The sequence below is a fragment of the Phoca vitulina genome, unplaced genomic scaffold, assembly GCF_004348235.1.
Source record: "Phoca vitulina isolate PV1807 unplaced genomic scaffold, GSC_HSeal_1.0 scaffold52, whole genome shotgun sequence".
Classification (NCBI taxonomy): Eukaryota; Metazoa; Chordata; class Mammalia; order Carnivora; family Phocidae; genus Phoca; species Phoca vitulina.
The window spans coordinates 1,970,402-1,996,324 of NW_022589755.1; the positions used below are offsets into that span (position 1 = coordinate 1,970,402).

The following is a 25,923-nucleotide window of genomic DNA, read 5'->3' on the forward strand; positions in this document are numbered from 1 at the left end:
TGGCACTGGAGAGACCGCCCCTCCCAGAGCTAGCTAATTCCTAGAGACAGGAAACAACTCATCTGTAAATATGCTTTTCAAATGCCAAACAACCCATCCAGAGCGCCCACACCCCAAGAACCTACTCTATCAGGCTCTGTTGGCCTGTCCTCAGCCCCCCAACCCCCCAGGGCAGGTACCAAACAACTGGCAGCCCCCATGTGCCCCGTGGCCCACTGAGAGGATTCAAACCCACAGATCCTCAACCCGCTCACCCTGCCTCCCCCGGGGACAAAGGGACACAAGCCGCAGCCAGCTCTCCAGGAACTGCATTAGGTCTGGAGTGGAATGGCCTGGGACCCAGGAAGACTCACTTGCTTATTCATAATCCAGCTGGCTAGCATTTATTGAGCGCTATCCTTGACCCATTCATTCAGCATTTACCGAGTGCCTACTGTGTGTACCAGGCACTGTTACAAGTCCTGGGGAAACAACAGTGAGCAAAATCGAGCAGATCCACAGCTCTGCCCTCACTCTAGTGAAGAAGACAGATGCCAAGAGATAAAATCAGTACTCAAACAGGCTGTAGTCTGGATCAGGATCATGAAGCAGGGGATGGAGCTAAAATTTCAAACAGGGAAATCAGGAAGATAATGTTTAAGCAGGGACCACGTGTCATTCAGGGCTCTCTAGAAAAACAAGCCCTATCTTATTATACGTGTATATTTTATTATATATATCATGTATTTTATTATATATCATATACTATCATATAGCTCATTGTATGTATCTTTTTTCTTTCTTTTTTTAAATTTAAATTCAATTAGCCAGTACCTCATTAGTCTCAGATATAGAGTTCAATAATTCATCAGTTGCATATTAACACCCAGTGCTCATCACATCACTTGCCCTCCTTAATGCCCATCATCCAATTACCCTGGCCCCCCACCTCCCCTCCAGCAACCCTCAGTTTGTTTCCTATAGTCAAGAGTCTCTCATGGTTTGTCTCCCTCTCTGATGAGTTCCTATTCAGATTTCCCTCCCTTCCCCTACGGTCCTCTGCACTATTCCTTCTGTTCCAAATATGAGTGAAACCATATGATAATTGTCTTTCTCTGCTTGACTTATTTCACTTAGCATAATCCCCTCCAGTCCCATCCATGTGGATGTAAAAGTTGGGTATTCATCCTTTGTGATGGCTGAGTAATATTCCATTGTATATATGGACCACATCTTTATCCATTCAACTGTTGAAGGGCACCTCGGCTCCTTCCACAGTTTGGCTATCGTGGACATTGCTGCTATGAACATTGGGGTGCATGTGACCCTTCTTTTCACTACATCTGTGTCTTTGGGGTAAATACCCAGGAGTGCAATTGCTGGGTCACAGGGTAGCTCTATTTTTAACATTGTATATATCTTATATATATGCCCAAAATTATCTTATTTTACATATATAGTACATATATTACATAAAATATATAACGTATATGATATATAATTATTATAGTCATTACCGTATGATGATATAATACAATGTTATACAGATTATGTGTATTATATATATCACGTGTTATGTTCATATTTAAGCATTAATATGTATAGTAAGTATGAGTAGAAAAACACCCCACTTCTCCTGGGCACCAGATGTGTGGGGGTTCCCCCGCCCGCAGCAGTTCTGACACCAGCTGGGTGTCCTACAGTTCGACTCAACTGTCTACCTGGAGGTAGCATCAGATCCCACAGGTGGAGGGCACCCCCTGCGCACGGTTTCAGAGGCCATGCACAAGTGCAGACTGTCGCCTGTCCTGAGTGGCCGTGTGTGGGAGGCTCTCAGTCCCCGTCCTTGGGTTTAACCTGTTAGAGGGGCTCACAGAACTCAGACACAGTTTACTCACTAGGTCACTGGTTTATTATAAAAGGATCTAACCGAGGACGCAGACGCACAGCCGGACGAGGAGGTACGGAGAGCGGGCGGACGCGCGGCCCGACGGGGAGGCGCGCAGGGCGAGGTCTGGGCGGGTCCCGAGTGCGGGAGCTTCTGTCCCTGTGGAGCTGGGGGGAGGGGGCCCTCCCGGTATGTGGATGTGTTCACCAAGGGGAAGCTCTCTGAATGCTGTGCTTTCCGGATTTTGTGGAGGCTTCCTCACCTGGGCAGGGCCCATCATTAACTCCATTTCCAGCCTCTCTCCCCTCGCTAGAGAAGGGGTGGGTGGGGGACTGAAAATCCCAGCTTCTAATCATGGCTTTGGGTCTCCAGGGGCCCACCCAGAGTCACCTCATCAGAAGAAAAGACACAATATCAGCAAGGAAATTCCAAGAGACTCAGGAGCTCCGTGCCAGGAACAAATGTATACAGAATGTTCCTATTACCTCTCAAGGGGACACAAACCATTCAGTCCACAGCACTGTTTTCCGTGGTGTACACACACACATCCTCTCAGTTATTCCCCACAACTAATGCACAAGGTGAGGACTGGCATTACCAGGAAACAGGCTCAGAGAGGTTGAGAAACTTGCCCAGAGTCACACAGCAAGGGCAGAGTCTGGATTTGAACCCCGGCAGTCTGGCTTCAGGGCCTCCGTTCCTCCTGGCTCCATTATTCTGCCCCCTCGCCTTCACTTACGGACTGAGGGCTTGTTTCTCATCGATGGTGACAGTAACAGGTGCTCGCTTTGAGTACGGAGTCCTGTGTTCTGTTCTACATTCGTCCAAGTACGAACTCATTCTGATGACTCCAGGAAGTTACATGAAATGATGAAAATGCGATTTGTCTTCCTCTCGGGCGTCTGGTGAAGGCTGCGCGAGGGGCTGGTAACCGTGGGGGCGGCCTGCACGGGGTCAGGGTGCAGGCTCTGCCGGGACGCAGCCCACACAGCACCCCCGGGGCCCTCACGTCCGGGCTGTGCGATTTGCTCGAGCCTCTGCGCCTCCCTGAGCCTCGGCTTCCCCACCTGCGCACCGGATGACGTGGAGAGAACACCTGCGTCTGCGTCACGTCCTGGGCACGTGCCCGGCGCTCGACACACACTAACTAGTGACAGGTGCTCCCGCCGCCCCCTATGATAAGGATCGGTGGTGAACTTCGGATCCCCTCTTCTGGGCCCTTCGGGGGGATCTCACCCGCGTCGCTAAAGGTCCCCCGGCGTCTTCGGGCCTCTGTCAGATGTCCGCTCCTGGGAGGCCTTGCTGACCACCCAGCCTGAACGGGCCTCGTACCTCTGCTGGCTCCGCGGCTTTCCCGCCGCCATGCACGCCCCCGCGGCCTAACTCCGTGTCTCAGGCTTCTCTAGCCCGTGCGCTGCCGCCTGGTGGCCCTAGAATGTCAGCTCCAGCATGCGGGGAGCTCACCCCTGCTCGGGGCTGCACCCCCATCCTCGGCTTCTTCGGGAACGGCGCCCAGGTGCGCGGGACCTGCTGTAGAACGAGTGCTGCTGGGGCCTGTCCCTGTCCCGGGCCTCAGTTTCCCCCCTCCCATCCCACTTTCAGGGACGAGGTGGCAATGAGTGAAATGGGAGCTGCCGCTCCTTGCCTCACCCCTCCGCTCCCTGCCCTGCACTGTTCCAGGAGAGCACAGGGCCGGGCATGGGAACACGGAGCAGGAAGAGGTGGACGGCCTCGCCCCACCAGCAGGGTAAGATGCCAGCAGAGGGTGGACCGGGGACGACGCAGGGGATGCGACAGAAGGAAGCACAGGGGCGTGGAGACAACAGCTGCTGGTACGAGCCCCCAGAAGGGCCAGAGAGGCGACGAGCTTCCCCACGCCCCTCCTGACCACACACACACACAGTCACCACGTGAGGCTGCGTCTCTCAGCTCCTGGGGGTGCCCCTGGCTGACCCCCTGCTGCCCCTGCCCCTGCCCGGTGGCTGGGTTAAGGGAGTACAGACGACGACAGAGGGGACTGAGGGCCCTCCTGGTCACCATGGTACTGACGGCATTTCCCAAAGGAAGTGCCACGTGCAGCAAGACCTCACGCTGATTAAAGCCAGGGCGGCCACGCCATTCTAAGCCCTGTCCACCCGCTGTGGCATGACGCCACGGGGCTGCCTTCTCTGTATCCTCCCTCTTCCCCTGGACTCTGGTCTGGATGGAATGACCCCACGGCCATGGCAGGCACACAGCAGCTCGGGCCCTGGGCCACTGCCACGATTTCAGGGATGAGGGAGAGACCCAGATCTAGGCCCATCCACACACGGAGTTTCTCTGGTCACGGCAATCTGTTGGTGGGTGAGCCCACAGAATGAAGCTTCGGGCCTTTGTGTCACTGCCAAGAGGTCTGCGTCCACCGGGACGTGTCTGAGACAATGTGCTGGAAACCACCAGGAAACCCTGAGGGAAGCCAGCCTGAGGATGAGGCCGGCCCAGGACGGGAAAGCCCGAGAACCAGAGCACCAGAGCTACGCTCCTGATGCCCACCTGGCTGCCAGACATCCATCCGAAAAGCCATCGCCTTGATTATGCACTCTCGAGCAGCTGCTTTTCCTACTCACAACACAAAGTGCTTACTGATATAAATGATTTCTTAAAATGAATTGTTTACTCCTTGTGGACACCGGTGTTGGAAACACCGGGACATTTGCGACAAGTAGGATCGAATGTTAAAACAGAAAGGGTGGCGTCAGAGGCCCTGAGAAAGGAGACTCTGGGGGAGATCCCTGTGTAAACCAAACGTCAGGTCAGCCTTAGGAAACTCCCTTGGAGCTGCCTTCAAATTTAACTGCAAAAATCACTATAAAAACGGACAGTGTGTGCTCAGATACGCAAACTTACTAAGTAAGTACTGAAACCTGAATATCAGGCCTGCTGCTGTTCGCCTGCCCTCCCCCTCTCCCACAGGCACTGAGGCGGATTTGGGGGACCACTGGTGCCTGTGTCTTTTGCACCTGACGACTATTTAAAATTACACCAGTCTCTCTTAATTAAAAGTTTTATTTTTAAAAAATTTAACAGACTGAGAAACTTCGGCATCTGAAGTGCTTACTGTTACTTGCTGATGCTGAAAACCACCTTTTCCGCCCACTTACAACTTGCCAGCTTCTCTGGCTCGGTGGCTTGGGGACGGACAGAGGGAGGGCCCCTCTGGCTTCCACCCCAGGAGGGAATTCATGGAGGGTGAGACCTAACATCTGGACCAGATCTAGGGTCCAGAAATGTCCCCATGTTCACTTATCAAGCCCACCTCCGTCCCCAGCCCCCTCCTGCATTTTCCTACTGAGTGTTGCCCCAGAGACACTAAATAACCTTGTCCCAGCTCTTACGGTTCATTCCCACGGCCTGGAACCCTGATGCCCGGGCTCCTGGAGCTCCTGGGAGTTTCCAGCCACAGTGCCCCTGAGCACGGTCCCAAGTGCGTTAGACATGAGGGACTTGCTCTACTGTGGACGTGCAGGTGCCCCGTAGGGAGGGGCCTGTCCACAAGTCCCCATTCGTAAGGCCCGTCTGGGGCGGGACTCCTCTAACCCGTGGTGCTACCCGTGGGCGACCCTGTCAGAACTTCTCGTGCTGCCGGCGGGTGTGAAGGATCCCACCCCTCCTGGTGTGGACTCTGAGGCCCCTGAAGGAAGGCCCCAGGACGAGGTGCCCCCCAGGCCGCCCCTAGGTGTGGATCCTCAGATGGCGCGTGAGGTTGGTGTTCCGGCTGAAGGTCTTCCCACACTCGCCGCACTTGTACGGCTTCTCCCCCGTGTGGATTCTCTGGTGGACCGTGAGCGAAGAGTTCTTGATGAAGGCCTTGCCGCACTGGCCGCACTTGTAGGGCTTCTCCCCGGTGTGGATCCGCTGGTGCTCGATGAGGTACGCGCTCTGGCTGAAGGCCTTCCCGCACTCGCCGCAGGCGTACGGCTTCTCCCCGGTGTGGCCCATCTGGTGCACGATGAGGGACGAGCGCCCCGTGAAGTGCTTCTTGCAGATGTAGCACTCGTAGGGCTTCTCCCCGGTGTGGATCCGCTGGTGCTGGGTGAGGGACGAGTTCTTGCTGAAGGCCTTCCCGCACGCGTTACACTCAAAGGGCTTCACGCCGATGTGGAACCGCTGGTGCTGGATGAGGTAGGAGCTCTGGCTGAAGGCCTTGCCGCACTCGCCGCAGGCGTATGGCTTCTCGCCCGTGTGGTTCCTCTGGTGCAGAGTGAGGGACGAGCTCTTGTTGAAGGCCTTCCCGCACTCCTTGCACGCGTAGGGCTTCTCGCCCGTGTGAGTCCTCTGGTGCTCGGTCAGGTGCATGTTCTGGCTGAAGGCGCGGCCGCACACGTCGCACGCGTAGGGCTTCTCGCCCGTGTGCGTCCTCTGGTGCACGATGAGGTGCATGTTCTGGCTGAAGGCCTTGCCGCAGTCCCCGCACGCATAGGGCTTCTCCCCCGTGTGGATCCGCTCATGCTGCGCGAGCGACGAGGTCTTGCGGAAGGCCTTCCCGCACACGTCGCACGCGTAGGGCTTCTCGCCCGTGTGCGTCCTCTGGTGCACGATCAGGTTCATGCGCTGGCTGAAGGCCTTGCCGCAGTCCCCGCATCGGTAGGGCTTCTCTCCGGTGTGAACTCTGCGGTGGATGGTGAGGGACGACCGCTCGATGAAGTGCTTCCCACAGACGTCACACTCGAAGGGCTTCTCTCCCGTGTGGATCCGCTGGTGCTTCATGAGGGATGAGCTCCGGCTGAAGGCCTTACCACAGCCGCTGCACTCGTAGGACTTCTTCTCCGCGTCGAGTCTGGGCGGCTGGCTGAGGTCCGGGGCCCTCAAGAACGTCTTCCCATGCGTGACAAACGGCCGGGTCCCCTCTTCCCTCGGGCCTTCCGACCGCGGTGGGACCGGGCCGGAGCTCTGACGGGTGAGCGCCTTGAATTCCCAGCCCGCGGGGGTGAGCTCCTGGGAAGCCTCCGACCGCTCCAGACAGGTCCTTCTGTTTCCCAGCTGCCCCTCCACCCAGTCACCCTGTGTCCACGCTCCTTCAGAGGCCAGACCGCGGGCACCATTTCTCGGGGGTCCCTCCACGACCACCCCAACGGACGGTCTGTCTTCCGCACTGTCCTCCTTTGGACCCGACTCCTTCATTTCAGGTCTAGTCTCCAAGTCTGGGGGGAGGGGAAAGAGAAGACGAAATGCATGGAGTTAACAATGCTGGGAGTAAGGAACCTCCAAAGCCAGGGATGGATGAGGACACGAAATTAGAGACACAGCAGGGCACGGATGGAGATGCAAATGAGAACCTGCTGATCCGAGGGGAAGCAATGAGCTGGTGACAACGGTGGCTGAAGGAAGCAGAAGCGACAGGAGGGGAGCAGAGGGAACAGGAAGTGTCCCTCCGGGAGAGCGGTGAAAAGGACGGCGGCAGACGGGAGCGGGAGCGCCGAGGAGAGCCGTCGGAAGAGAGACCCGACAGGAGGTAAGCCGGCTTGGACGGAGCGGACCAGAGGCTCTTGCAAACCCGAGCAAGGACTTACTGCAACGGGTTCCCTACTTCCAGGGTTCATCCTGAATATCCCCCACCACTTAGGCTTCCCAAAGCACCAATTTTTGTCAGAAATGGTAAGATGACAGCCGACATCTGTGTGGCACGTGCTGGTCGTCCTCCGAGGCCAGCCAAGCTCCGTCCTCCCCTGTCTGCCCAGTGCCCCTCACTCCCCTCCCCCGCTGCCCAGTCCCGGAGCTGCAGGTGTCCCTTCGAGCTGATTCCAGGCCCTCCTGCCTCTGCACATCCGTCCCTGCCTGGTAGTCCCAGCCATGCTGCAGCTCCAATCCCCTCCTTCCTACGAGGAACCAGAAGCAGGGGTAAGGCGGCAGCGGTTCCTGCTGCCCCGTTTAAACCCCGACCTAGCCCACAACCCCTGGCATCTGAGACCCCTCCCCTAAGTCACGGCGGGCTATGCCAGGGGAGTCCGGATTTCAGGATCTTCCATATGCTGACGCCTCCCAAATTTGCACCTCCAGCCCAGACCTCCTCTGGGCTCTGCTGACGAATATTCGAAAGCCCACTTGGTGTCCCTCTTGGATACTGCGAGCCTAGTACGTCTCATTCAGAACCTGTGGTTTGGGAACGCCGGCCCCTTCCAAAATCAACAATACAAAGAAAGCCTCATCCAAGAGCCTTAGCAAAGTCAGTCAGACACAGAAGGACCAATACTGTATGACTCCAGGCCTTGTGAGGTCCCTGGAGTCATCACATTCACAGAGACGGAAAGTAGACTGTGGCACCAGGGGCTGGGCGACAGGGTGGGGAGAGGGCGTCTTAATGGAGACAGAACTTCGGTTTTGCGAGATGAAAAGAGCTCTATGAATGGATGGTGGTGGCTGCACATCAGTGTGAGTGTACTCAACATCACTGAACTGTACACCTAAAAATGGTTAGTTAAAATGGTAAATTTTAGGTCTATCTTACCACTTTAAAAAATTAAATTAAAAAAAGACGTAGCAGTCCCCCTTGACTCACCCCTCTTCTCCCGCCATCCAGACGGCTAGCAAGTGCCACTGGACGCGCACAACAGCTTGGACTAGATCAAATCTTGCCATCACCCCTGCCAGTGATCCAGTTAGCACCCCGGATTTCCTAGCCGAAATGCAGCAAGAGCCACCACCCTCACCCCTCTACGATGCATTTTCCACTCAGCAGCAAGAGGATCTTCTTAAGAGTCAGACCAAACCCTCCAGTGTCTTCCTGGTGTGCTGAGAATCAAAGCCAGTGCCTTCCCCGGCCTACAGGGTCCTCAGGACAGAGCCAGGCCCCCCTCTCCTAACCTGTCTCCCACCACCCAACCCTGCTCACCTGCTGTCAGCCAGACTTGCCCTGTGGTTCCCTTTTTCTTCCCTGACAAGCTGTCCGTGCCAAGTGCTTCCTGCCTCGGGGCCTTTGCACGTGCCACCGCCCCACCCCACCTCCCCAGCGGTGCTCATCCTCCAGCCCTGAGCTAACATCCTCCACGGGGAGGCCTTCCCTGTCCATCTCACGGTGGAAAGGAACACCCCTCCTGCTACTCTCTTGCCTGTTTCATTGTAGGTGCTCATTATGATCTGTGGCAACTTTCGTCTGTCCCTGGATCTGTTTATTGCCAGCCTCCCTATGGAAAGGGAGCTCCATGAGGCCACGGACCTTGTCGGGGCCCAGCTCCTGCAGTAGTGCCTGGCACACAAAAGCTGTCCGATGAACATTCACTGGGCAATGGGCCTGGCGCGGCGCTAAGCCATCTGCATGGATCATTCCATGCAGCCCTGACAACAACATGCGAGTCAGGTACTCTTAAGGTTGTGCCCATTTTACAGACGAGGGAACTGAGGGTCTGAGAAGCAAGTCACAAACTCAAGGTCACAGCACATTCGAGCAGAGCTGGGATTCTAGCAGTCTGATCCCAGAGCCATACGCCCTGATGAGTCACTGTTTTGCTGTGAGTTGTGTTCCTATCCCAGAGGAAAAGATTTGAGAAATACTGAAGGTAGGGGAATGATTGTGGCTTAGTCACCTTGGGGTATGCGTGATGCTCAGCTGTTAGGGCAGATGATGGCATGGGCTGTGAAGGCTGTGGGGTGGGGACGGGAAGGGGGATGGCGAATCGGGGTGGGGCCAATGGGGACTGAGAGGCGCTGGGATATCAACTGGCCGGGATATCAACTGGCCGTGGCTGCAGAGATCAAAGCGGGCAGAGTCTCAGCTGTGAAAACAGTTGAAAGTCCTTTGGAGCAAATACTAACTTGAGAAATCAGGAGACCGGAGGCAGAATGCCAGCACACCCTGCAATCTAAGGGGGCAGGGGAAAGGGGGCAGCCTCCCTTTCATGGATTAAAAGCCGTCAGGAGAGATCGTTTGCAGAAAAGCAAACACTCAGGGCGCCTGGGTGGCTCAGTCGTTAAGCGTCTGCCTTCGGCTCAGGTCATGATCCCAGGTCCTGGGATCGAGCCCCACGTCGGGTTCCCTGCTCAGTGGGAAGCCTGCTTCTCCCTCCCACTCCCCCTGCTTGTGTTCCCTCTCTCGCTGTGTCTCTCTGTCAAATAAATAAAACAAAATCTTAAAAAAAAAAAGAAAAGCAAACACTCATGTCTTAGCCAGGAGAAGCTGTGAATACACAGCTCAACGTCAGCCAAATTAAACCAACCGGCCACACGGCGTTTCACCAACAAGACTGGCAAACAGCGGAGCACGGAGGACGTGCGGCTGGTGCAGGGCGGGGATGTGGGCATCCGTGCTGCAGTCGAGGGAAATGCTAACAGGACGATGTCTGCAGAGGTCACTTTGGCAAAAAGCTACTCACGTGCAAAACGCTATTCATTCCTTTTGGTCTAAATAGGGATGTTTTTGTGGTACTAGATTTCTTGTCTTTTATAGTTTCTTTTCTCATATTCTGTATTTCTACGATTGTTTCTGATCACCAAGTAATTCACACTTGTAATTAAACATCAAACATCAAAAAATAACAAAATGAAGTCTCCTGCAATCTCACCTGTGTTAACCGTTTGGTGTGTATTTTTAGAACTTTCTCCCCAGTGTACACCTTTTTTAAAAAGTGCATACAACACACTTGTACGCACACATACATATGAATGCACGCTTTTTTCCCCCTCAAATGGGGCTTCTGGCCCAGACAGAGTAACAGGGATAAGATTTCCCTTCAGCCTACAGCCTAAAGCAAAGGGAAAAGGTACGGGGGAGGACAAAATATATAAAACAAAAGGTGTAAGACATTGGACATCTGACAATAAAGGGCAATGTTACCTGAGAGGTGGGATCAGAGAGGCAGGCCCTAGGACCACCCAGCTTACTCATGGGAAAGGCTGCAGGCTTCGGGTTGGGCCTTGGGGAGTGGGGAGGGAGGACGAGGCAACGCCCAGCAGATCCCCTGAGCAGAGAGAGCGCTCTGGAGATCTGCGAGGTCCTTCCCCCAGCATCAGATTCCTGGTCAGAACTGCAGACATGGAAACCACCCAAGCTTGGGAAAAAACACCCAGGAGGATTTGAAAATGTACCCAGAGCCGATCGAGGCTGGGAACAGTGCCTTCTCACACCAGCCAGCCACGAAACCCATACCATGTAATTCACAGGCACTGGGTAGGACACTCCAGGGGGTCACGAGGACAGCAAGCTAACTGAGCCCAGGTCATAAAGGCAGAAACTGAGAGCAGATCAAATGATACAGTGCTGGGGTCAAAACAGACACAGATGGAGGAGACAGAACACAGCCCAGAATGAGACCCACACATACATACATGGACAACTGATTTTTGACGGACACGCAAAGGAAATTTTTCCAGTGGAAAAGTGCAGTCTTTTCAACAAACGGTGGTAGAACAACTGGATATTTGTTTGATGAAAAAAAAAGAGCTTCAACTAACACTTTGCGTCATTATAAAAATTAACTCTAAAGGGATCACAGAACAAAACACATAACCTAAAATTATACGACTTATAGAAGAAAAGCTTTGTGGCCTTGAGATAAGCAGAGATTTCTTAGATATGACATCAAAAGCATGATCCCAGAGGAAAATGATTGATAAATCGGACTACATCCAATTAAAACCTCCGGCTCTTCAGCAATTAGTGCCGGGGCACTTGGATACCCACACGCAAGAGTGACATTAGACCCCTTTCCTACACAATTCATGAAAATTAACTCAAAATGGACCAAAGACCTAAATGAAGAGCCAAAATTACAAAAGTCTTCGAAGAAAACACAGGAGTGAATCTTAGTGGCCTTGGGTCAGGCAACAGTCTCTCAGACAGGACACCAAAAGCACACACAACAACAGTGCACACCCCCGAGAATGGCTAAAATGACAAAGACTGCGCATGCAAAGCTTTGACAATCACATGGAGCACCTGGAGCTCGCGGGCTCTGCTGGCGGAATGTAAAATGGTACCACTGCTTTGGAAAAAAGTCTGGCAGTTTCCTGAAAGGTTAAGATACGCCTACCATGTGATTCAACCATTCTACTCCCCGGTGTTTGCTCAAAGAAAGGAAAGCATAGGTCCACAGTGAACGCTGTACACACGGGTTCATAGCAGCTTTATTGGTGGCAGCTCAGAACTGGAGACAACCCAAATGTCCATCAACAAGTGAATGGATAAGCAAACCATGGTCTATCCATGAAGTAGAATATTACTCAGCAATAAAAGAAGTGAACTACTGATAGATACAACATGGGTGAACCTCAAAATAATTATGCCGAGTCAAAGAAATCAGACCAAAAAAAAAAAAAAAAGAGTACATGCTGTATGAGTGTGTATATGTAAAATTCCAGAATATGCAAATTAAACCACAGTGCCGTAAAGCACTTACACATAAAGTGGTTGCCCGGGGAAGGGAGGGTGGGTGCAGGAAGCACACGGAGATACTACAAAGGGGTAATGGATATGTTCATTATCTGGATCATGGTGATGGCTTCCCCCTGGGTGTATGCAGATGTCAAAATGCATCAGATTGTCCGTTTTAAATACGTGCAGTTAACGGTCAATTATACTTCCATGAAAGCTGTAAGAGAAATGGGACATATTCTCGGTCTGGAAGTTAGTGGTTTTGACCTAACACCGTATCAAGGGATATCTTTCCATGTCAGCGTCTACAAAGAGTGCTCATCTTTGAAGACCTACATGGTTTCCATCATACTGATACGATTTGATGTGTTTAGTCAGTCTTGTATGGGTGGGCATTTAGGTCATTTCTCCTTTTCTTCCTGTGTAAAAGTTTGCACACTCACGGGAATATATCTAAAGGACAGATCCCTAAAAATAGAACCGTTCAAAATTTGGCTGATAACGCTCAAACTGTCCTCCAAAATTGCTGTCCCAATTTTATATTCCTAAAATGGGGAAGTCTTTCTCCCTACACCCTCACAATACAGGCTATTATCATTCCTTACGGGCCAAAACTGTATTTCTTTGACTTGATATGTATTTCTTTGACTATTGGTAAGGTTTAAAAATCTTTTATAAACTGTGATTTTGTGTACTTCTACATTTATGAACTGCCAGCTCATATGTTTGGTCTACCTTTCTATCATTGTTTCTTGTTTCATTCTTGTTTATTCCTAGGAGCTCTTTATATAATTATAATCCTTTGACTATTACACATGTGGTGAATATTATTCCCCCATTTCATTACCTATCAACTTTATTTTTATCTTTAAACTTTCTACATAGTCAAATCTGTCCATCCTTTTTCTTATTTCTTTGTAGTCCTCAAGTGACAGGCCGATGGTGAGTAATTCATTGAAGCTGCCCCCTTACCCAGAGAGACCAGGTTCCTGTAGTTCTCCAGCATCACATCTCTGTACAGGTCCTTCTGGGCAGGCTCCAACTGCTGCCACTCCTCCTGGGTGAAGTCCACTGTCACATCCCTGAACGTCACTGATTCCTGTAAGAGGAAACCCACAACCACTCACCGCAGGGCCCTGCTCACAGAGGTCTCGAGAAAAGGCCAGAAAAGCCAAGAGGATTTAGGGGAGGCAGACGGGATGTCTCTGGAGTGATTTCAAGAAGGTGCGGAGTTCTGAAGGGACCAACCCCTCAGTGTTCTTGGTGCCTACTTATAGTGGGATGGTCCTCTGACAGAGAAATAAAACAAATATAAGACTGTTTAGAGCAGAAAGTCACACACTTTGGAAACAGAGAAGGAATCAAAGGTATAATGACCATAACCCTGTGAATGGACATGTGCATTAGTCGCCCGGTAAAGGCAGGATCCTAGATGGAATCCAGCAGTTCCACACACTGTCCTGAGCCCCTGTGGAGCCGCAGGCACTGAGCTAGGTGCTGGGAAATGACACAGAAGGTTCAAGTACTAGCTCCTCATGGACGAGGTACATGAACACATACATGACTGACCAGCAATCTGGTCAATACCACCGTGAAGGTACGAACAAAATCCTCCAGGCGCCCTGAGCAATGGCAGCTTTAGGGGGTGTCTAGGAAGACTTCAGAAAGGTGACACCGAACGTAGTCTGAGGGGACAATGAATGGTTGGGTCTGTGGGGGGGAGGCTGGATCAAGACCTGAGGCTTAAGCGGCAGATTAGGCCATGGGGAACGGTGGAGAGTTCCTGGGGTGGAAGCCTCGGTGCCTTCCCAACAGATGCTGTAAACCCTGTGGATAAAATGAATATTCTGTAGCACGGTAGGTAATGATGATGGTGATGACGTCAACCACCACGGTGACAACACCTATCACTTATTGTGCAGTTGCTGTGGGCTGGGTCCTATTCAAAGCGCTTGCTGTACGTTGAATTATGCCCACCCCCAAGTCCTATGTGGAGTCCAAAACTCCAGCACCTCACAGTGGATGTTATTTGGAAACAGGGACATTGCAGATGTAATGAGTGAAGATGAAATCATACTGGGGTCGGGTGGGCCCTTAATCCTACATGACCGGTGTTCTCATAAAAAAGAGATATTTAGACACAGACACGCACACAGGGAGAATGCCGTGTGAAGACTGGCGTTATGCTGCCACAAGCCCAGAACTACCAGAAGCTCGAAAGAAGACCTGGAACGGCTCCCTCTCTTAGGCCTTCCGAGGAAGCATGGCCCTGCCGACACCTTGACCTTGGGGACGTCGTCCCCCAGAACTGTGAGAAGATAGATTTACACTGTGACCCCCGGTCTGTGGTACTTTGTTATGGCAGCCTTAGCAAACCAACACATCCATCCTGCTCACTACGATATCCCCAGTGCTTTGTACAATGCCTGGCTTCTAGTAGGCGCTCAACAAATAGCTCTTGAATGAATAACTGGATCAATGAATAAGGAGGGCCTGAGAATTAAGTTAATCCATGTTTGCTGCTCAGAGCAGTACATACATACGGCAGGTGCTCAATAACCATCAGATACTGTTACTGCCACCCACAGGGCCTTGGCTCCCTCCAGTGTGCTGAGCACCACCCCCACCCCGGACCCTGTGAGCTACCACACAGCTCATCCTCCCTGGGAGGAGACCTCATCTCTTGGCCAGTTCTTTCATTGTCCCCAGTGCCGCCCAGCGCCCCGGGCTCACACTGGCCTCCCTGTCTCAGGGGCCACCATCGCTCAATGCAGATGCAGCGTGCAGCGGTGGCTAAGGGTTTGGACTTGGGAGTCTGGTAGCCTGCAATGAAATCCTGGCTCTGTCCCTCCTAGGCTGTGTTTCCTTGGGCTCCTGTCTCAACCTTTCTGAGCCTCATTTGTTCAGGGGGCTTCATAACAACAATGGCCCCCTCCGTGGTTGTCAGGGGTGTTGAGTGAGGTAATGCATGTATGCTTCCAGCACAGTGTCCCGTACAGCTGGAGTAAGCTCTTGATGAATGCCAACTTTTGCTAATCATCATTTGATTAATTTTGATGTTTCATATATATCTTATATACTTTTTATTATTAATAAGTTATTATTATATGATATTATTATTTGACTCTTTGACCTAATACAACCTTTGACCAGTCCTGCTAATAATTCCTTCTTTTAAAAAAACCCACTTTATTGAGGTATGGTTGCCATACAAAAAGCTGTGAATATTAATTAATACAATTCGGTAAGTTTGGAAAGTATACACCCATGTAATCACCACCACAATCTTAAACTTATCCATCACTTCCACAAGTTTCCTCCTGCCCCCATTTAAAATTTATTTTAATTTTTTATGTAGTAATTCTTTCAGAAAGTCTTGCCTAAGCATGTTCCATCTCAACTCACTCAATAAATAAACTATTTACTGAGCATGTACCATACACCAAGCCTGGCTGGGGCTGCACAAAAATACACCCAAACCACAAGGGATGGTCTTGGAAGTCTCGGAGCCTATGCCTTACCGCAAAGGATGCTGGGAGGGCAGACAGCAGGGGGTCGAGGAGACCTCCCCTAGAACTGAAGCTCAACACCAAAGGCACCCAAGCTCTGAGTCCTCCTAAATACTGTAGGTACAAGAACAAATCGAGACAACCACCACAGATAAGTTAAAAATGAAGACATTATGGTGCAGCTGCTTTGGAAAAGACGCCGACAGTTCCTTCAATGGTTAAACACAGCAACCCCACTCCTGGGTACGTACCCAAGACAAATGAGGACATGGGTTCGAACAAAAAAACTTGTAATGTTCACTGCAGCATTACTAACAATAACCAGAAAGTGGAAACAACCCAAATGTCCATCAGCTGATGAATGAGTGAACAAACATGCTCTCTCCACGCCGTGGAATATTACTCAGCCCTGAAAGGGAAGGAAGCATTCGCACGTGCTACCACACGAAGGAACCTCAAAAGCATCATGCTGAGAGGCAGATACAAAGGATCACACAGTGTGTGATTTCATTTACATGAAACGTCCCAAATATGAAAATTCGCAGAGGAAGAGAGTAGATTAGTGGTTGCCAGGGCCAGGGGACCAATGGGGGAAATGGGAACAAGTGTTAATGGGCACACATTTCCTGTTTGCCTTATGAAAATGTTCTAGAACTGACTGCGGTGACCACCGCACAGCTCTGTGATTAGACCATAAACCAATGAACTGTATATGGTGTGGTAGGCAGAGTGCGTCCCAATAAAGGGGTTACCTAAATGAAGACGTGACAAACCGAAAGTCACAGACAAGTAAACTGACACGTTCATACAGCAAATTAAATTTCACGTAGATACAAAAGATTCAAAAGTCGCGGTTATTATCCAAATGATAAATGGAAAAAAGGAAGAAAATACAGGTCATGTATGACCTGCGAACGGAGATGTCACCACGGAAGGACAGGCAGATTTGGTTTTAAAGATCTGAAATGCTTTTGTAATTTAAAAATATAGAATAAATGAAGAAACAAAGAGCGAGCCTGGGAAGAATATCTGCCACGACCACTTACACACACACACACACACACACACACACACACACACACACTTAAAATTTCAAGGATACTGAGAGTCCTGTAGACTGGTAAAGCGCAAGACAGATATCTACCCGCCTGCAGAAATGGCTAACAAACATTTCCTGAAAATAAACCCTCACCCATAATACAGACAATGCTACTCAAGCTCACCCATCACGCTCAAGGTCAACACCATGTGTCATTTATATCCCACATGCAGAAGAAATTCTGACAACAGCCCGCGGAAACCTCTCCTCCAGCCTGGCAGGGACACACACATACTGCCACCACCAGTGGGAAAAGCGCTAGGAGCCTCATGGAAGGCCTCCGAAACATCCAATCCGGGATTCCTCCTCAAGGAAGCACACCTAAGAAATCACACGAAATGCACAGAAAGACTTATGCGCCAGCCGTGTCCCTCCTGACATTGTTCGTAACCACGAGTAACTGGAAAGCAATAAACGTCCCACAACAAAGGAACCACAAAGGAAACCAGCTACAGCTCTTAGACGAAATTCTTACATAGCCATTAAAATGGATGTTACAGGGAGCTTTTAACTACAAGGAGAAATGCTTAGGATTAAATCTTCAACAAAAAAAACAGGATATAAAAACTGCTTAGCCAGGGTGATTCTCATTTTTGCAAAACATGTATCCAGGGAAAGAAAGACACCCAAACAACATTCAAGAGTGGTTATCTCCTGGTGCAAGATCGCAGGTCAATCCCATTCTCTCCACTGCGTTCTTCTGGACTCTTCTAAGCTCTTTATAATGATTATGCATTTCCTTACCTACCAGGAATTTTCTTTTACTTTTATGATAGACTATTTACAGCATCAAAATTTTTTTTTAAAAAGTCAAACTCACCGGATGACTATGCAGCCAAACAAGCGATGTTTGCAAAGCTTATGAAGTTTCAAAATAAGGGAAATCCTTATCCATTAAAGTTGGCATGGGGGGGGGGAATCTCAATATTAAAATGGCAGAGCCAATACTTGGTCAATTTTTTAAAATAATAATCAGAGAAGGAAGAAAATAAATGAATACACAAATATCCATATGGTTTATCTATGGGGAAAGGGACTATGGGTGAATTATATTGTCTTACCTACAGTTTACTGGGTTTTCCCAGTTTTCTAGAAGGAATATTTACATGTAATTTTTTTATTATGAAATATTTCTGGCATAAAAGGAAATTTAGAGAAAAACACAACAAACAACCATACACTGAAGCATAAAACCTACTAGCGAGAGCCGCAGACGCCCAGCTGCCCTACCCCGTGGTGTCCTCCTCCCTCTCCCCAGAGGTGACTGCTGTCCTAAGTGTGCATGCGGGCCTTGTTCCAGCCCGTGTTTTGTCCTTTCACCACGCGTGTGGGTGTTCATAAGCGACATTCACGCGTCTGGTACAGCATGCTGCCCAGGCCCCTCTGCAGGGGCCTTTTTCACACTTGATGCGATGTGTTTAAACCACCACTTCCCAGTTGCCCATTTGTCTCCTGAAAGCCCTGAGGACAGAGCCGGTCCCTCCCAAGCTGCCCTGTGTCCCTTGGCTGACCAAAGCCAGTGTCGGGGCAGGCAAGGGGCTGCCGAGCCCGGAAAGGGCAGAGCAGAGGAGAGCAGCACCCATGCATGTGACCCTCCCTCCTCAGGGCAGACACAGGCCCCTGCAGACAGCCCAGTAGGTGAGCTCCACGGGGGGCTTGGGAGTCAGAGGGTCATCCCTGGGCAGGAGTCCTGCCCCTTGGGCTTGAGCCTCTGGAATGGAGTGTGAGAGGGTAACATGACTTACCAGGGCCTCGTCAGTCAGCAGCTGGGTGGCCATCCCTCCAGTGCCCAGGGTGACGGGAACGGGCAGACTACGGTTGGGAGAGAGAGAGAGGACACAGTGAGAGACCAGGCCTGGGCCTGCTTCACACAGCAGACAGGACAGACAGACACATACCCACTAAGAGGCAGGCAAGGAGGGACACACACACACGTTAATAACAAACACAAAGCACGACTCCTCTGTGCAAGGTCCTGGGCGGGCATCTCTCCTTTAATCCTCTTAATGCCCCACAAAATAAGTCCTACTTCCACCCACCCCATTTCACAGATGAGAAAACTGAGGCCCAATAAGCCACTGGCCCAGGATTACACAGCTGGGAATGGAGTTGGGCAGAGTATGTCCAGGTCTAGGTGCCTGCTGCCTCTCAAATGCACAACCAGACACCCTCACACCCGCACATCCATTCCCACAGTCTGCTGGGAGCAACAGGACCCTCTGCCTTCTCCCAGCCACCCTGCTCAGACCCCCTCCCCAGGTCTGAGGCCCCACTCCCCACCCCTGCAGGCGATCCCCCACATCTCCTGGGGGTAACCGTGGGGCTCAGCTAACAGATACACAGAAGGGACTTGGGGCCTTACAGCACACAGGAAGAGCTCAACACATAGCAGCTGTTATTACTGCCGTTGGTCGTGTATGTTCCCAAGAGTGGGATACAGTCAGCTTTGTTCTAAAGTGTCTCCTTTCTTACAGCAGTGCCCCGCTCCTATTTATGGCAGTCACACAGAATGCCCTTTTTTTTTTTTAAAGATTTTATTTATTTGACAGAGAGAGAGGGAACACAAGAAGGGGAGTGGGAGAGGGAGAAGCAGGCCTCCCGCGGAGCAGGGAGCCCGATGCGGGGCTCGATCCCAGGACCCTGGGATCATGACCCGAGCCGGAGGCAGACGCTTAACGACTGAGCCACCCAGGCGCCCCCAGAATGCCCTTTTAAACTAAGTTGATTTAGGGGCACGTGGGTGGCGCAGGTGGTAGAGATACGACTCTTGGTCTTGGCTCAGGTTGAGATCTCAGGGATCCTGGGATCGAGCCCCACGTCCGGCTCCGTACTCAGCGTGGAGTCTGCTTAAGACACTATTGCCCTCTCCCTCTGCCCCTCCTACTTGTGCTTGCACTCTCTCTAAAATAAATAAAATCTTTAAAAAAAAAAAAAAACTAAGTTGATTTAAGTAAAATAAATAATTTTAAAAATCAGTGAGCCAGTTTAAATAAAAGACAAAGTAAAATACTGAACAGGCAGCATAGATTAGCACAGATTTTTTTTTTTTTAAGATTTCACTTATCTATTTGACAGACAGAGACACAGCGAGAGAGGGAACACAAGCAGGGGGAGTGGGAGAGGGAGAAGCAGGCTTCCCGTGGAGCAGGGAGCCCGATGCGGGGCTCGATCCCAGGACCCTGGGACCATGACCCGAGCCGAAGGCAGACGCCTAACGACTGAGCCACCCAGGCGCCCCTCCAAACGAGTTTCTTAAAGTGTAAGAACCATGAAGACAAAGACCATGGTCTTTTTGAGGCCAAAGGGCCCCCCACTTTTACAAGCAAAAAGTTGCGATTTTAACTCACACATAAAGAACAGGTGGGCAGAAGCCTTTAGAACCCCAGTTCTCCCCTAGGGGGTGATTTTGGCCCCAGGAGACATTTGACAACGTCTGGAGACATTAGTAGGTGCCACAGCTTGGGGGAGCGTGCTGCTATGGGCATTTGGAGGGCGCAGACCAAGCATGCTGCTCAATATCCTACGCTGCACAAGACGGCCCCCACAGCAAAGACTGCCAAGAGCGTGGAGGCTAAGAAGCCCCAGTATTGCTCACAAAGGCCTGGGCTGGGGTCTCTTACCACTTCCTGTCCACAGACTCCACAGCACCACGTCTGGCCTGCAGCAAGCCCTCAATAAAAATGTCCTCCAGCTTAAAACCCTCCTATGGCTTCCCTCGGCATTAGAAATCATCCAGTCGTCCCAGCTGCCCACGAGGCCCTTATGGTCTGCCCCTGCTGGCCATCCCCCTTCCACTCCGCTGTCCCCTCCAACACTTGGCCCCAGGCGCACTGGTCTTCACATCTGCTGCTCCCTTTTCAGGGATGCTCCTCCCATGGCTAGCTCCATCTCCCAGTCAGCTTAAGAGTCACCTCCTTGGAGAAGTAAGTCCCCACCCCCAGGCCCCTGAGCTCAAGTGGCAACCCCCACCCCTTCCACCATCTCCCTATAGCACACATGATCGTCGACAACGGTCTTTTTAAAGAGGTGTTCTCAAGTTCCTCATCTGTCTTCCCTCCACCAGAATGCAACCCCCCGGGAAGCAGAGATGATCATTTCTGCACAGCGTCTCTGGCATCTTGGACAATGTACAGCACACAGGACACACCCAAACACAGAGGGAACGAACAGATGAGCAAACTTCTAGTGTTGGCAAAGACACAAAGAAATGGGCCCTCTCACACACAGCTGAAGGAATGGGAGTCTCTCACCTTTCCAGAAAGTGAGCTGGCAATATACGGACCCCATAACCCAGCAACCCTGTCTGAGACTCTGCCCATAGCAATAAAAGCCCTGCGCAAAAGGTTGTAACATAGAAAAAGACGTTTATCGTAACACAATACCTAGAGGCAAAAGGCCAACCAACCAACCAACAAAAAGTCCTGGAAACAATAAGTACCCATCAGTAAGAGAGAGGCCGTATTATGAAGGATCAGGTCATCTCTACAAAGGAGGAGTTAGTTCTGCATCTACTCACATCTGTAATGTCACTAAGTGAGAAACACAAGTTAGACCGAGTTTTATACCTAACTTTAACCTCTCTGCATAAAGACAAATCAGCACACGGTGGGGGGTGTTTCTGCGCAGCATTTCTGAGCCTGGGGAAGGCCATGGAATGATGGACACCAGGTGGTGCCTTGAGGGGACAAAGTGGGAATGAGAAGGAGGCATTATTCGTTGTCTTCCTTCGTATTCTTTTGTTTCCCTGGATGCAATAATTTCTATTACTGTCATGATGTTTGAAAAAAGATTTAACTTTTTAAATGTTACCCGTTCTGGACTGGCGGCCTCTGACTCCTAGCCCTGCACTGTGAGGTCAGCAACACTGGCTCCTTTGGCTGGACGTGGACAGAACCAGAGCCAGCTCACCCACGAGGCACGGTGAGCCGAGGACCCCTAATATCAAAAAAGGTGACTGTAATCCAACCCAGATTACATGTGTCCTTAGAGCAGTGGAATCACAAACTGTAATTTAAAAAAAAATTTTTTTTTTTTAAAAGGAGCCCATGAACTCACAGTGGCCCTGTAAAGTGACACGTGCACAGGGCTGGTGACTGCTGAACCCAGCGTGGCCCGAGATCTGTGCTGCCGCAAAGCCAGTGGCTCCCTCCTTCCTCCTCTTCCTCTGAGCTTTCTGGTATTTCCTTCCTTCCATTGTTTCTAGCGGAGAATCCCAAGGGGAAAAATCCTGGAACTTTGTCTCAGATGAGTTGAAAGGAAAAAAGAATTTCCCATTTGTCGGGAGCTAAGCGTGGGGGCTCTGGAACCCGGATGCCGGGGTATAGAGCTGGGCGACTTAGTCTCTGTGCTCAGTTTCCCCATCCGTAAAATGGGGGTGATAAGGGCTTCCCTCCTCAGAGCTCCTGGAAGGCCTCTAAGCGAGGCAGTCCCAGCAAAGTGCCCAGAACAGCACTCTGAGTGCCCAATACGCAGTCCCTGAGCAAATAAACCCCTGGTCAGGACGGGGTAGGGGTCAGGACTCCCCTGAAGAAGGCCCTGTGAGAGGAGGCGGGAAAAGAAGGAGCACCCCCCCAGCCCCAAATGCTGTCACCCACACACTTCCTGGCCCTCAGGCTCCCAGGCCCTCCAGCGCCTTCTACGGGCCGGGCAAGTCTGGGAGGGCCTGGGAGGAGCTGGGGACTCTGGGGGCCCCAGGCCAGGCCCACCTGTCCAGCCAAACCCGGTCCTCCACACATGCTTTTGGGAGGGGCACACCCAGACGCACGCACACCCACCCAGCAGGGGCCGAAGACAGAGACACAGGTGGGCACGCTGACAGGGGTGGGCCTCAGAGAGACACGCCTCACCCCCGGAGACAGACCCGGAGGCCAGGAGCCGACGCCCTCGGGGACACGCGCGCACACACGTGGACAGGCCAGGAGCGGACGCAGGTGCGCACCCAGACACACCGCACAGGCAGGCGCGCAGGGGCCGCCCCGACTCACTCGGACTTACACACGGGCACGATCGCAGGGCCGGCGCACACGCGGTCAGGCACACCGATCCGCCTCCTCTCCGACCGGAGCCCCTCTCCACAGCCCTCCAGCCCTCCCCTGCCCCTCCCCGCCCGCAGTCCGCACGCCCCCTCCCCCGGGCGAGGGTCTGCGCGCGCAGGGGGAGCGGAGGGAGGGGGGGCCCCGCCCCTCCCCCTCCTCCCGCCCCGCCCCGCCCCGCCCCGCCCGCAGCCGGACTCACCGCGCGGCTCCGCCAGGACAATGACCCGCGCCCGCTGGGCCCGCCCGGCCGCACTGCGCCTGCGCGGTCGGACGGACTACACTACCCAGAGGCCCGCGCGCCGCGCCTCCGTTCGGGCCTCCCGCCGAGCGGAGCCGAGCAGAGCCGAGCGGAGCCGAACTCACCCGAGACCCGATCGCGCCCTTCCATCTCCCGGAGGTCCCAGCCGCACCGCTACCAAGGAGGCGGGGTGTGTGTGGGGAGGAGTGAGGGAGAGGGCGGGGTGTGTGTGGGGAGGAGTGAGGGAGAGGGCGGGCGAGAGCGAGGGGGAGGGGGAGAGGGAGGAGGGAGAGAGGGCGGGGCGAAGGGTCAGGGAGGGGAAGGGGGGAGAGGGGAGGCCTGGGAAGGGGGGGAAAGGAGGGGGAGGTGGGAGAAGGAACAGGGAGGGAGGAGAAAGCAAAGCAGCGTTGAGGAGGAAGACGGGAGAGGAAGAGAGGGGGCAGGAAAGAAGTTGGGAGGGAAAATTCCAGAAAAGGAGGGGTCCTGGGTAGAGACAGAGGAACTCTTGTCTGTGCCATCCTGCAGCCCGGCCTAAGGACCACACTGCGGGACAACTCCGGAGAGCTTTCTAGAACCTGATGTTCACGCTGATCTGCCCTCAAGCAAAGAAGCAACTGACCACAGTAAGAGAAAATACTGACCCTTCTTACGACGCTTCCTACGTGCCGGCTTCTGTACTTGGCATTTTATGACTTATGAGCTCAATTCAGTCCTCACAACCAGGCTACTTCCCACGTGAGGAGAGCGATGCAGACAGAGCTCACCCAAGAGCCAAGTGGGGCTGCTGGGGAGGAACCAGGTCTCCTGGCTGGGACCCTCTTACCCCATAAACCTGGAATCCAGGTACAAAAGCATTTGCTGAATGAATGACCACAGAAATACAAAAATCAGCTAGATAATCTTAGGTGGTGACTCATGATTTCTTAACCGGATATTTTATTTTGAGATAAATGTAGATTCACGTGCAGTTGCACAAAATAAAATGGAAACCATACAGAAAGATCCCCCGTATCCTTCATCTGGTTGTCCCCAACAATGACATCTTGCAATATCAGAATTAGGATATTGGTGTAGATGTTGCCAAGATACAGAATATTTCCATCACCTCTAGGTTCCTCCATATGGCTCTTTCATAACCACACCCATTTTTCCTCCAGACCTCATCCTTCCGTAACCCCATCGATAATCTGTTCTCTGCATCCATAATTTTTTCAAAAATGTTATACAATAGGCTTTTTATTTCCCATTCAGCATAATTCTCGAGATTTATCCAAGTTGTTATACCTATCAGTTTATTACTTTATTACCAAATTCTATCTCATGGTATTGACATACCACAATTTGGGTATCACATCTGGGATGTTTCCACTTTGGGGCTATTCCAGATGTTTTTTTTGTTTTTTTTTTTCTTTTCATTGTGGTAAAATCACATATATTTTGGATATTAACCCTTATCAGATATTTGGTTTGCAAATATTCTCCCATTCCGTAGATTGCCCTTTCACTGTTGTTTCCTTATGACAGGTTTTGTGTGAACATAAATCTCTATTTCTCTGTGATAAATGCCCAGGGATCCAATTTCTAGGTCATACGGTATTTGTATTTATAGTTTTTTCTTATTTAAACAAACTGCCACACTGTTTCCCAGAATAGCTGTGCCATCTTACACCCCTACCAGCAATTTACGAGATAAGAAGAGTTAGGGCACAGACAGCAGAGGGATGACCACATGAAGGCACAGAGAGAAGGTGGCCATCTACAAGCCAAGGAGAGAAGCCTCAGAAGAAACCTACCCTGCCCACACCTCAATTTTATAGAACTGTAAGAAACCACATTTCTATAGTTAAGTCACCCAGTCCGTGGCATTTCATATGACAGCCCTCCCAAACTAAGGCACCTAGGGAGGTGGGACTAGAGGCTGTTCCAGAGCTGACCAAGCCCTAAGGCCCTGAGGGTCTGAAGTTCCTCTTCTGGGCACAGTCACCATCCCGACCTCACCCAAAGGCTAACAGCTGGGGGCTAACACTCTCTGCCTTTCCTCTTCCCTGAAGGAGAAGCTCTGGGAACCAGATGGTACCAAGGCAGGTACCTGGTTCCTTCAATGCAGAAATACCACTGCTGCTGCTGTCTTTGTGTGTGTGTGTGAAGGGTAAATGGATCCAGGACAGGGTAGCCTGGGAGGAACTGTGGGGGCTGCAGGCTGAGCCTCTGTTTCTTCCAGAGCCCCTGATCAGGATCCATACCAGCCAGCAGGTGGGACTTTGGTGATGGTCAGGCAGGTCTGTGGGTCCAGGTGCCCTGCACCTCTGCCCATACCTTAGGATGTCTTATGCATTCCTAACTCACGAGTACTGCTTCTATGATGGGGTTCATTTTTATTTGAATAATCCACAAATGACACAGCCCCAAAAATGCAGGAGGAGATCAGAGCCAATTTGTCTTTTGGGGGATGCCCTGAGCATCAGAGATGCCAGATAGGGGACATCCCACTTTCAGGTAGAGAGAGAGAGAGGACCTGTCAGACAGCATTACCAATATTACAGGCTCTCAGTGCACACGCCAGGTGTGGAGTTGGTTTTCAGGAGGACACAAGGATGGGGTGTGGCCCCCTCTACTCCATGAGCTGGGGTGGCATCCCATTCATGAGGACTCTGCCCTCATGACCTAGTCACTTTCCAAAGACCCCACCAGCATCACATACACTCTTTGGACTTAGCATTCCTCTTTCTCTTTAAACTGCCATAATCCAGGATCCTGACCTCTACTCATTTCAGGTGACTACAAATAATAATTTACTTCTATGTTTACCCAGGGCACACCGTGAGCTCTCACT

At 51.6% G+C, this 25,923-nt stretch overlaps 2 protein-coding genes across 2 annotated transcripts in view; both read right to left on the bottom strand.

Annotated features, from left to right (window-relative positions):
- Positions 1-22,930, bottom strand: part of SMIM17 (small integral membrane protein 17) — a 43,931-nt gene extending 21,001 nt beyond the window's left edge. The window contains exons 1-2 of the mRNA XM_032388186.1: positions 22,812-22,930; positions 18,563-18,629 (exon numbers count right to left, since the gene is read on the bottom strand). The gene's annotated coding sequence lies outside the window, so the exon portion shown is untranslated. The remainder of the gene's footprint in view (positions 1-18,562; positions 18,630-22,811) is intronic.
- ZNF71 (zinc finger protein 71) lies at positions 1,936-23,112 on the bottom strand. The gene is made up of 4 exons (XM_032388159.1): positions 23,052-23,112; positions 18,563-18,629; positions 13,182-13,308; positions 1,936-7,047 (listed from the first exon to the last, which is right to left on the bottom strand). The coding sequence occupies exons 2-4, from the start codon at positions 18,593-18,595 to the stop codon at positions 5,579-5,581; spliced, it is 1,629 nt and encodes a 542-aa protein (XP_032244050.1). The 5' UTR covers positions 18,596-18,629; positions 23,052-23,112; the 3' UTR covers positions 1,936-5,578.
- Positions 23,113-25,923: the final 2,811 nt, after the last annotated feature.

Excerpts from the sequence above, each read along its gene's own strand:
- ZNF71 (XM_032388159.1), bottom strand. The coding sequence starts at position 18,595 with ATGGCCACCCAGCTGCTGACTGACGAGGCCCTG. Across the intron at positions 13,309-18,562 it reads TGCTGACTGACGAGGCCCTG|GAATCAGTGACGTTCAGGGA; the intron begins GTAAGTCATGTT and ends TTCCTCTTACAG. Across the intron at positions 7,048-13,181 it reads CAGGAACCTGGTCTCTCTGG|ACTTGGAGACTAGACCTGAA; the intron begins GTAAGGGGGCAG and ends CCCTCCCCCCAG.